Source organism: Hyla sarda, chromosome 1 (genome assembly GCF_029499605.1).
Source record: "Hyla sarda isolate aHylSar1 chromosome 1, aHylSar1.hap1, whole genome shotgun sequence".
NCBI classification, from domain to species: domain Eukaryota; kingdom Metazoa; phylum Chordata; class Amphibia; order Anura; family Hylidae; genus Hyla; species Hyla sarda.
In genome coordinates, this window is record NC_079189.1 from 391810622 (window position 1) to 391823692 (window position 13071).

Genomic DNA, 13071 nt, shown 5'->3' on the forward strand with positions numbered 1-13071 from the left:
GGGGTCAGAAGATGACAATTTTAAACGTATAAATTTTTCTGCATATAGTTATGATTTTTTACAGAAGTACAACAAAATCCAACCTATATAAGTAGGGTATCATTTTAATTTTATGGACCTACAGAATAAAGCTCAGGTGTCATTTTTACCGAAAAATGTACTGCGTAGAAACGGAAGCCCCCAAAAGTTATAAAATTGTTTTTTTTCTTCAATTTCGTTGCACAATGATTTTTTTTTCCGTTTCGCCGTAGATTTTCGGCTAAAATGACTGATGTCACTGCAAAGTAGAATTGGTGGCGCAAAAAATAAGCCATCATATGGATTTTTAGGTGCAAAATTGAAAGGGTTATGATTTTTAAAAGGTGAGGAGGAAAAAACTAAAGTACAAAAACAGAAAAACCCGTGGTCCTTAAGGGGTTAAACAAGAAGTCTTTTTTTTCTTTTAATAATAGATTTAGTTGAGACTGAGTGTGTTTTATTACCTTCCATTGATTTCAGTGAGAGACGCGTGAAAAATGCTCACTTTCTGTGAATTTTTCTTTGCCTTAAAAAGAAGGGACAGATGGTGAGGTCCTGCCTTAAAGGGGTACTCTGCCCCTAGACATCTTATCCCTATCCAAATAATAGTGGATAAGATGTCCGATCGTGGGATCCCACCGCTGGGGACCCCCGCGATCTTGGCTGCGGCACCCAGACATCCGGTGCAATGAGCGAACTTCGCTCCGTGCCAGATGACTGGCAATGCGGGGCGGGGGCTCATGACATCATGGCCATGCCTTGTTCGTGATGTCACGGCCACACTCCCTCAATGCAAATCTGTGGGAGGGGGTGTCATGCCCCCTCCCATTGACAAGCATGGTGGGGGCGTGGGCATGATGTCACGAGTCTCCGGTGCTGCACCTGACGCTATCAGACATCTTATCCCCTATCCTTTGGATAGGGGATAAGAGGCCTAGGGGCGGAGCACTTTTTTCTTCCACTGAAATCAAAGGAAGAGCTTAAAGAACACTATATTTAGTTTTTGCGCATTTAGGCACTGATCTTGATATAGAATCATGCCAAAAAGCTAGAACAAAAAAGCTCCAAAAAGTAAAAAAAAAAAACAAAAAAAAAAAACACAACCGCAATGAAATAGACATTATTTTAGGAACTGTTTTAATGTTTTTTAAGTGGATTTTCTTTTTTTTTACAACTGCACTCAATGTTACTGGAGATACTGACAAACTCTTGTGGTATCTAAGTTCTGATGAGGTGATGAAGTATTTACATAAAAAAATTCAGCAATTTAGTGACCTCTACAGAGGGTCCACAACCTGCTACAAGTCATGGTACTCCATAGAGCAGACCTGGGCATTGTAAGGCCCGCGAGCCACATACGGCCCTTTGATTGGCTCTGACCGGCCCGCGCTGACTGTCGGGCCTTACAATGCCCAGGTCTGCCATAGAGAGTATTGTCAGATGTTTTGATAAAATGTTGGTACTAGGGTATAACTTTTGGATATGGTCACGAAATGTGAAGGAGACAAACTTTATTTATGTGCTAAGTGAACATAATAAGCTAAATGGAATTTCTATTTATAATACTGAGGTAAATGTTTTCTTTGTGTTGATACAGATGGAGTCATAGAGATTTCTTTGAATTGCAGGCTCCCATTTAACATAGTATGATGCATCTAGCATGGTGGCCTTCACATACTAAAATTACTATTGTGCTCTTTGTATTTATTGTGGAAGAATAGATATACTCAGCGAACCATGTGTATTATTCAATAGTTGTTTATACCACACGTATACCTAATCCCAAAATAAAACTCATTATAAGACTGATGTGTGGCTGATATCTATAGTCACTGTTTCCAAAAGCTCAGCCATGCCCTCCAGCAGCAGCTCCTGGCCTCCTTCTCTTCAGAAGCTTATGCAAGTAAGTGCCACCAAATATTGAGATCTGGAATCTAAATTCAGTTTTGGAGTATCAAAACCAGTGCAGAGAAAAATGACCAATGAGATTTCTTTTTTAATTTTTAAAAGGCCCCATAAAAATAAAAGCAGTTATCTGATTGGTTGCTATGGGCCTCTACACAGGTTTTGATAAATCTCCCCAATTGTAACAATCTACCAGGTAGGAAACTAGTGCTTCTGTTGTATAGAGATCTAGATTGGGGGACAATTGTAACAGGTATTGGGACCCAAAACATATACCACTGCTATTTTATAGACTGCTAAAAATAAATAAAGGGAACACTAAGATAACACATCCTAGATCTGAATGAATGAACTAATCGATGAAATATTTTCGTCTTTACATAGTTGAATGTGCTGACAACAAAATTACATAAAAATTATCAATAGAAATCAAATTTATCAACCCATGGGGGTCTGGATATGGAATCACACTCAAAACCAAAGTGGAAAACCACATTACAGGCTCATCCAACTTTGACTTTATGTCCTTAAAACAAGTCAAAATGAGGCTCAGTAGTGTGGCCTCCACGTGCCTTTATGACCTCCCTACAATGCCTGGGCATGCTCCTGATGAGGTGGTGGATGGTCTCCTGAGGGATGTCCTCCCAGACCTAAAGCATCCGCCAACTCCTGGAGAGTCTGTGGTCCAGCGTGGCTTTGGTGGATGGAGCGAGACATAATGTCCCAGATGTGTTCAATCGGATTGAGATCTGAGGAATGGGTGGGCCAGTCCATAGCATCAATGCCTTCCTCTTACAGGAACTGCTGACACACTCCAGCCACGAGGTCTAGCTTTGTCTTGCATTAGGTGGAACCCTGGCCCAACCGCACCACCATACTGAATCTGAGGATCTCATCTCGGTACCGAATGGCAGTCAGGCTACCTCTGGCAAGCACATGGGGGGCTGTGCGGCCCCCCAAATAAACGCCACCCCACACCATTACTGACCCACCGTCAAACTGGTCATGCTGGAGGATGTTGCAGGCAGCAGAACGTTCTCCACGGCGTCTCCAGACTCTGTCACGTCTGTCACATGTGCTCAGTGTGAACCTGCTTTCATCTGTGAAGAGCACAGGGGCGAAGGTAGCGGTCCTGCTGCTGGGTTGTTGCCCTCCTACGGCCTCCTCCACATCTCCTGATGTACTGGCCTATCTCCTGGTAGCACCTCCATGCTCTGGACACTAAGCGGACAGACACAGCAAACCTTCTTGCCACAGCTCGCATTGATGTGCCATCCTGGGTGAGCTGCACTACCTGAGCCACTTGTGTGGGATGTACACTCCGTTTCATGCTACCAATAGAATGAAAGCACCGCCAGCATTTAAAAGTGATCAAAACATCAGCCAGGGAGCATAGGAACTGAAAAGTGGTCTGTGGTCAACACCTGCAGAACCCCTTCTTTATTGGGGGTATCTTGCTAATTGCCTATAATTTCCACCTGTTGTCTGATCCATTTGCACAACAGCATGTGAAATTGATTGTCAATCAGTGTTGATTCCTGAGTGGACAGTGCGATTTCACAGAAGTGTGATTGACTTGGAGTTACAATTATAGGAACTAGTGTTCAAGATGTGCCATAAAATGTAACCTTTAATAAACCACAATAAAATATTTAAAAAAAAGGTGATGTATTGAGGTGAATTGTATAAGAAAGCTCGGTCTAAATGTTGCAGAGAACAAACTCAATCTGGAAATTACTCCTATTGGTCAGTCCAGAGATGCCATAATCCTGGAGTGCAGCAGATACACATGTAGCTTGCACATCCAGATTCACAGAATAAACCGCCGAAGCGTTTCTACCACCCAGTAAGGGGTGGTGTCATTAGGGAGGTATACAATATTAAATAATACAGACCGAAAAATAATAGGCTGGTAAAACAGTACACAATTGGTCAGTTCTCAAAGGGACCTGTGAGGAAAAACATAATATACATATTGCTCAGTTTAAAGTTTTATGATGCATGTGGACCCTGTAAGGGAAAAAAGCACAACAATTGCAGAGCTATCAATAGTGGTCCCATAGTACAATGCCAGGTCCTGGCGATCCACCTGTAAAAAGAAAGAAGGGGGACCCATTCAGTAATTGGACCTGCAAGGAAAATCATAGAGCTGTAGAGTCACAGCTACTATGCTACTAACGGTTCCGTTGGTTTCTGGAGCCACAAGGAACAACCTGCTGTGTGCAGGGAGCCGGAGTTGTCCGGCTCTCTTGCCGAATGCAGCGAGACAGTGGCTTCTGATGTCACTGCCGGTCACGTGAACGGGGGATAAGAGCGCTGAGCCGCACCTCTCCAGTGACGCCATAGGAGGGCATAACAACGTGATAGGCTCTACGCTAGGTAATCCCTGTCATTGAATCATGGCAGCCCAGATTAAAGAATAAAACAAAGTAAATGACAGGAGTCTACACCTACTAGAGTTAATGGCAAGTGTGGGGAGAATGTGTACAGTGGGGATAAAAAGTTTGGGCACCCCAGGTAAAAAGGTGTATTAATGTGCAGAAAGAAGCCAAGGAAAGATGGAAAAATCTCCAAAAGGCATCAAATTACAGATTAGACATTCTTATAATATGTCAACAAAAGTTACATTTTATTTCCATCATTTACACTTTCAAAATAACAGAAAACAAAAAAATGGCATCTGCAAAAGTTTGGGCACCCTGCAGAATTAATACTTTGGCAAGTATCACAGCTTGTAAACGCTTTTTGTAGCCAGCCAAGAGTCTTTCAATTCTTATTTGAGGTATCTTTGCCCATTCTTCCTTACAAAAGTCTTCCAGTTCTTTGAGATTTCTGGGCTGTCTGTCATGCACTGCTCTTTTAAGGTCTATCCATAGATTTTCAATTATGTTGAGGTCAGGAGATTGTGAAGACCATGGCAAAACCTTCAGTTTACGCCTCTTGATGTAATCCCCCGTGGATTTCAAGGTGTTTTCAGGATCATTATCCATTTGTAGAAGCCATCCTCTCTTTAACTTCAGTTTTTTCACAGATGGCATCAAGTTAGCATCCAAAATTTGCTGAAATTTTATTGAATCCATTTTTCCTTCTACTCGTGAGAGGTTTCCTGTGCCACTGGCTGCAATACAACCCCAAAGCATGATTGATCTACCCCCATGCTTAACAGTTGGACAGAGGTTCTTTTCATTAAATTCTGTTCCCCTTCTTCTCCAAACGTACCTCTGCTCATTCTGGCCAAAAAGTTAAATTTTAACCTCATCGGTCCACAGAACTTGTTTCCAAAATGCATCAGGCTTGTTTATATGTTCATTTGCAAAGTTCAAATGCTGATTTTTGTGGTGAGGACGTAGAAGAGGTTTTTTTCTGATGACTCTTCCATGAAGACCATATTTGTACAAGTATCTCTTTATAGTGGAATAGTGTACCACAACTCCAGTGTCTGCCAGATCTTTCTGGAGAGATTGTGCAGTAAAACGTGGATTTTGAATTGTTTTTCTCACAATCCTGCAAGCTGTTCTGTCTGATATTTTTCTTGGTCTTCCAGATCTTGATTTAACTTCCACTGTTCCTGATGACTGCCATTTATTAATTACATTCCGAACAGAGGATATTGACATCTGAAAACGTTTTGCTATCTTCTTATAGCCTTCTCCAGCTTTGTGAGCGTCAACTATTTTCAATTTCAGATTTCTAGACAACTGTTTAGAAGAACCCATGGTGCTGATTGTTGGGGCAAGGTCAGATTAGTCTGGGCATTTAAAACCTTTGAGATTGACATCACCTGGTCTTCCCAGATGATGATTGAGAACAATCCATGACACTGGCAGGTCTCAGCTTTGCAAAGTGGGCAGTGCATGCTATAAATTCTGCAGGGTGTCCAAACTTTTGCAGACGCCATTTTTTTGTTTTCTGTTATTTTGAAAGTGTAAATGATGGAAATAAAATCTAACTGTTGTTGACATATTATAAGAATGTCTAATCTGTAATTTGATGCCTTTTGGAGATTTTTCCATCTTCCCTTGGCTTCTTTATGCACATTAATACAAATTTTTACCTGGGGTGCCCAAACTTTTGATCCCCAACGTAGGAACCCTCCTCCATAATGGACAGCATTCTCATTGTAATAATAGTTTCATGCCATATGATGCTCATGTCGAAAAACAAAAAACATGTCAGTCATATGCAAAATAAAAATATGAAACTATTAGTGTAAATAGTATCAGAATTGAACAGTGCCAGAATAAATGGCACCATGCAGTAACTAGAGCAATACATTTGGAGAAACATCAGATCCCAGGCTGAACTAGGTAACTATGTAGGGGTATATAATAGATGTGACAACCATGGCAGTGACTTGGAGTTACATTGTGTTGTTTAAGTGTTCCCTTTATTTTTTTGAGCAGTGTATTATTATATAAGCAACGTTATTTACAGATGTAAAATCCATCCAGGTGTTAACCAGGTCAGATTGATACTAGGACCACAATCTTATTTGGTAGACCGCAAGGTATGTAAATAATTGACTTAAAATGAAAAAAATTGTTTAAGCAAATTATGGCCACAGATTTTATTTAATACTGCTAATATTGCCATAAGAACTTCTAACAACCTTAGGGGACAGTTTCATAGTCATCTTACATCACCATTTGACTCAGACATGGATCAGAAAGCCTGATTTTTTTTACCAGACCAATTCTTTGGGGGCATCACAGGTGCTGGCAGTTGATTCCCCACCCATAGAAAAAATGTTTGTGGCTAGTCAATATGAATTTGACATAGTCATGGAAGTAGTTTTATGTTTATGACCGGCGTTAACTTATGTAAAATTCAAATATTGTACTGTTCTCCTGGAAATTACATCAGAATGTATGTGTAGCTGTGCTGGGTAGGACTCCATATTTGAGGTCCAGTGTTCAAAGTTTGGCAACTGCAGCTTTATGATCCCAAAGTCTGATATTACAACAAAACACAACTATTTATTTAAAAGCTAGGTTCATATTTGTTGAAAACCCAACTTTTGCTGTCTGTGTCGGCACACCAGCAGAAAAGTATGTCGGCCTATAGTGCCGCATACTCATGCCATACCCATATAGCACAATAGTTTGTTCTAACTGAACAGTTAACATGAGTTATATTGTATATAATCCACAAGTCTGCACTTTGCTGTATAATAGCTTTATTGGTTCACACATCCCAACTGGGCTCTTTACTGAAATGCATTGTCATTGATAATATGAATAGTCATTTCTATGGCTTTATTTCACATTACTATGACATTCTATTTATACATTGTTTCATTACCTACAATGCTGCTGAAGCAAATAAGAAAACAAAGGACTTGCCATTGTGCGTAGCTCTGAGACGTACTAGTGTTTGCTGCTCAAGTCTCTCAAATTTCAAGTAATTTAGACCAGGCAAATATGAGTGACAGTGCATGTAGGCACAGGCTCTGTCAGAGACTATCAAAATGATCTGAAACACATACTTTAGACAGGTACATGTATGGGCATATTCCAGCTGCCGTAATGTTTCCAATATTTACTTTAATTTCCAAGGTTGTGAAATTCCACGTTCTGAGGCAAGAAACAGAAAGAAGGTCCCCATGTCGATTCCCTTTCTACCCTACGTTTAAGAAGGCGCTTCTGTCCTTCCTTATTCTCCTTTGAAACGTGGAGGCCTTTTTTCTTTAAATGCTAATAAGCCTTCAAGCCTATCCTTTGTTGGGATAACCTGTAAACACAGTATGACAGAATAAATAAACACAATATTAAAAGTAAGAATTCAGAATATCATTTACAAACATGGCAACCCATAATACACTTGTTCCACATTAAGTATATGCGATTTCTTTAACTCTACTACCTGGTATCTGGTATAGGACATAGCTATTAGAAACCATATTTAAACTACTACCTCACTCTCTACAGAGTCTGTGACACATTCAGGTGGTTTAGGTCTGCGAATCCTCAACCCAACCCCTGGCCTCTCTTAAGGGGTTGTTCAAATAGTATAATGTAAGTAGTAAAAGAGGAACCTAATAAGTGTATAAGCATTAGCCAGTCCTTGCAGTAGAGAAGACCAAATTTGCATTTTCTTTACAATATACCAATAATGTAATTTTAATAAATATTTCTGTATCTTCCCAGCTTCACAGACAGAATTAAAATGAGTTCTATATAAATTCTATATATTTAATTTCTATCAGTTTGACATTTCAAAGTGATACGGTACATCACATAATAGGGAATGCGTTTTAATCACCTACTATTAAGAACCAGTATCAAGCGTTATCTTTAATATAAGTACATATACAAGATGTATCTAGGACTGTCACACACAAAGCCATATCAGTGTATATATAGCAAAACCTGTCACCAAAGAAGACGGACACATAAATCTGTATGTTCCACACTTCTGTCAAAAACAAGATCTTTAATAATGTAACTGTCTCGGAATACCACTTTGAGTGACTGCTGACAAAGCGACAAGCAGCATAAAAATGAAATAAAATGCCACTTGTGATAAAATCGCACATATTTTACTTTTGTAAACAACAGCAATGCATATGGTGTGGAGCCAGAAATGAATGCTCAAATTAAAGTGCGGCCGTTCAGGAATCCTAAATTTAGCTAACTTGCATAAACACCATTTGCTGATTTTTGTGTGGGTGGTTTCGCATTATAAAAACAATAACTCTTTCCTATTGAAGAAATAAACAAACAACAAATAAAACAATTAAGAACGCTCCGGCATGTAATCAAATCTGGAAATGTCAAACTCCAATATTCAGTTCTTTCAAATATTCAACTTGTGAAACAAGAAAATGTCACTGAGCTTCATATCAGATCTTGCCTTGATACAGTTATCTTGTGGGGGTTAATCATTTGACTGTGTCAGTGGGGAAATAATTGTGAATGTATTCATCTATTTATATTCGGTAACAACATCATTTCCAAATAATACTTTGACTAGTCTCAAATGATGACATTTCCTGGTAAATACTTGACACTTCACCTATGGAAGCATCCATTATTTCCTTCCTGTTCCTTCATCGACTAGTCTCTAAACTTCCCTTCATCTCAGCTCCTGGGACACTTGGTTTATTCTCACCTTATCAGCCATCTCTCTTACTATCCGGTTTCTATACCCTACAATTTACAGATGCTGCCCTAAAGTGTCAAATGATGTCCTGATGGTTAAGGTGTCACTGTCACTTGACAAAATGTTTTGACATGTCGCCAATGAAATTCTGAGTTATAAGCCGGAGAAATGCGCGGCAGCACTCTGTACTCCCCAGTCATTTGCCCGATCCAACACTTTCACTGCACAGATTCAAGCAGTGTTTTCACTTCATTAATCTATGCAGTGAAAGTCAGATTTGATAGACAGCAGGGGAGTGAAGCGCATGCCTCCACGCACTACACCAGTGATAACTCGTGATTGCAGTGGGTCTCGAAAAGTCAAATGACAGTAAAGCTTTAAATCTAATAGCAATGGATCTCAACAGATTCTTATGGATTGCTCTGCATATACTGTAGATCACCAACTATTTCTCAGCAGTAGGTTTAACTCTTAAAGGGGTTGTCCTAGGACCTAAAACAAAAAAAATTTAAATAAGATAAAAAGTACTCCACATGGTGTGGAACGTACTTACATAATCCCACTGGCTTGTTCCTGGCACCAATCACTGCTCCCTGATGCATTGTCCTCCACTACACACTGCTCCATTTTCTCTCTGCTCCTTCCTCCTGCACACCCTATAAAAACTACATTTCCCAGCAGTTCTCACTACCAAGGCCATTAAAAAGGGGTGTGGCTTGCCATTATGATTTCAAAAGGGAGTGTGGCTTGATGAGCTATGATAAAGCTATGACTTGCTTGGACGATGCCAACAAAGTGGTCCGAGGATGGCAGGTTTTTCTTTACTTCCTGACTGTCACATCATATTCCAACAGGGAAAAGGTTCCAGGTAATAAGTGTATAAATACAATTGGTCTGTGCATGAGGGGACTAAATATATAAATAATTTTTGCTATCCAGAGTACCCCTTTAAGAATTCTGCTCTCTCTTGGTTTTCTTCCTACCGTTCTGACCATTTGTAAAGTGTAACATTTGCTTGTTTGTTATCCTATTGCTTCTCTTCCCTTGGGGGATCACAACCTTACACTTCATCTCAAAGGCATTTCTTACACTGCACCAGTTTTCTGATGTGATATCCCATTCAGATTACTTCCCAACATCCACATACTCTAAAAATCCATCTTTGTAGATATGCTTGAAGGGTTATAAAGGGCAGAGAAAATTTCTATATATGGACTCCACATACTGTTAAATAAAACATACCCAACAGTGCTATGTCCCTCCTGCTCCCTGCTTGCTGTGAGGCTTCCTTTGTGCAGGTCATGCGCAACTGAGCAACTGGGTCACCTCCGGCCAGGGATTGGCGGGCATTTCCTGCACTAACAAAATGATACAGAAAGCAGGAAGCTGAGGGGCTCAGGGGCAGGTGACCATGGTTCTATGGATTTTGGTTTATTTGGTTACAGCGCCCAAAGTCGAATATAAAAATTGTGTATGCCTGGAATAGCTCTTTAGCAATTACCCTATATTCCACAAATGACCAACCCCTTTTCCTGTATGTGATGCATCGTGGTGATCTTCCTGAAAGTCATGTGATTTGATCAAGAATACTTACCTGAGCATAGCAAGCTTCTTCTATAGCTAAGCCTGTTGCCAAGTCCACCTGCAATTAGAAAGAATTAGTGGATGAATGCATATTTTCTAAAACAAAATACTACATGAAGGATACATGAAGATTAAAGAAACATATCTAGAGATTTTAGAAGTAGACACACAATTTCCACAACATGGACATTTTAGACACAAACCTCAATGCCTTGGTTGATCGCTAATTTCGCCATTCTCATCGCAATTGGTCCCTAGGATTTTAGAGAAGTGAATTAATAAACATAATTGGAAAAACAGTAATATCATAGTTAATACTAAGAGAAAATAATTACTAAAAATATACTCCTACTAGGTCACATTCACCAAGAGGTGCTAGCATTGCAGGCTGGGGGTCCACTTTATTTCTTGGTGAAAATTCTAAAAACCCCAATATATAAATATAAACATGGAAATGTGGTGCAAATAATCACACAGGTGTAATAGGGTTTTTTTTTTTGTGGAGCAGGGGACATCTTCATGCAACCACACACCGTATATACTCGGGTATAAGCCGAACCGAATATAAGCCGAGGCCCCTAATTTTACCCCAAAAACACAGGAAAAGTTATTGACTCGACTATAAGCCTAGGGTGGGAAATACATCATCCCCCCTGTCATCATGCAGACCCCCGTCATTAACACCCCCCGTCATCATCCCCCCCATGTAATCATCCAGACCCCTGTCATCATCCCCCCTTCATCATCCCCGCCTGTCAATCCCTTCATCAGTGGTCTTCAACCTGCAGACCTCCAGATGTTGCAAAACTACAACTCCCAGCATGCCCGGACAGCCATCGGCTGTCCGGGCATGCTGGGAGTTGTAGTTTTGCAACTTCTGGAGGTCCCCAGGTTAAAGACCACTGATGAAGGGATTGACAGGCGGAGAGTTCACTCAAGTATAAGCTGAGGGGGGCGTTTTCAGCACAAAAAATCATGCTGAGAAACTCGGCTTATACTCGAGTATATACGGTAGGTTTGAATTTTGAAAAAGGGGATTTATCTTTTTTTTTTTTTAACCAACTCTTTCCATTCTTTCAAAAAAAAGAAACTAACAGGCCTAGAGGATAAACTGCATAACTTTGGTACCAGAATCCACCTCCTCAAAATAGCTGGTAATAAACACACATGCTGGTTCTTCCTCTATAGAGGACTGCGGCTATAGAACTATGTATGATATACTGTTGTGTCTATATTTATTTTCCGCTTTTTGAAGGATGTGAATACCGAGGCCAAAGTTTCAGTTTTTCCTCCAGAACTGTTAGTATCTTTTCATCAATAAACAGGGAGTACTAGTGAGATCTGATCAAAGCTAACTAAGTGATTCTGTGCACCCTGCGTCACCAATTACATAAGAATTAAGTTGCTCTTAAACTTCATAGTATGCTTTTAGTACATGCTACATGGGATATTTTTTTAAAGACCCTCCCTGTGTTACATATGCTTGTTACAGGTTATTTTCACAATGCAAACACGTTTTCTTAAGACTAGTTATAAATCTTTTGAGTGATAAATCACAAGTGCTTAGCTTATATTCTAAAATGTATGCATCTATCTGTAGACAACTGTTTTGGGACACATGCCCCTTGTCTGCACAGAGCAGGGTACTGGTTGACTGCAGAGGTGACTTGATAAAGCTTAGATGGGTTCCTGACTCTCACTGAACAAATGGATTATTACTTATTACTGGAGTAGGCTGCAGTTTTAGTACTGTGAGAAAGTTTTCTTCCTTCTGGAGGAGAACTCATTCCCAATGGAGCATTGCCTAAAAAGCCTCCACTTAAAGGGGTACTCCTGTGGATTTTTTTTTTTAATCAACTGGTGCCAGAAAGTTAAACAGATTTGTAAATGACTTCTATTTAGAAATCATAATCCTTCCAGTACTTATCATCTGCTGTATGTGCCACAGGAAGTTGTATTTCTTTCTGAAATTCTTTTCAGTCTGACCACAGTGCTCTCTGGTGACATCTCTGTCCGTATCAGGAACTGTCCAGAGCAGGAGAGGTTTGCTATGGGGATCTGCTTGTAGTTCCTGACATGGACATAGGTGTCAGCAGAGAGCACTGTGGTCAGACAGAAAACAACAATACAACTTCCTCTGGAGCATACAGCAGCTGATAAGTACTGGAAGGATTAAGATTTTTAAATAGAATAATTTACAAATCTGTTTACCTTTCTGGCAACAGTTGAAAATGTGTTTTCCACCGGAGTACCCCTTTAATACTGATCTCTTTACTAAGAGTAAGTCTTTTGCTGGCACCTACTGAGCCTCATCAACAGAATATATTACTATAAGAGAGTAACACAAATCCACCTTTCTAAGGTACCAAAAACTAGCAGGCCACAATGCATCCTGGCAGGGAGGTTTAGCACAAGCCTCATTGGAGTCACAAACTTTATGTTATTAGGAAAAGCAACATACTA

At 40.1% G+C, this 13071-nt stretch overlaps 1 protein-coding gene across 3 annotated transcripts in view; it reads right to left on the reverse strand.

Moving 5' to 3' along the window:
• Positions 1 to 7082: 7082 nt before the first annotated feature.
• Positions 7083 to 13071, reverse strand: part of AUH (AU RNA binding methylglutaconyl-CoA hydratase) — a 221297-nt gene continuing 215308 nt past the window's right edge. For all 3 annotated transcript variants that reach the window (XM_056525610.1, XM_056525604.1, XM_056525619.1), the window contains exons 8-10: positions 10812 to 10862; positions 10619 to 10666; positions 7083 to 7653 (exon numbers count right to left, since the gene is read on the reverse strand). In XM_056525610.1, the coding sequence (XP_056381585.1) occupies positions 7576 to 7653; positions 10619 to 10666; positions 10812 to 10862 (177 nt within the window). In that variant the 3' untranslated portion in view covers positions 7083 to 7575. The remainder of the gene's footprint in view (positions 7654 to 10618; positions 10667 to 10811; positions 10863 to 13071) is intronic.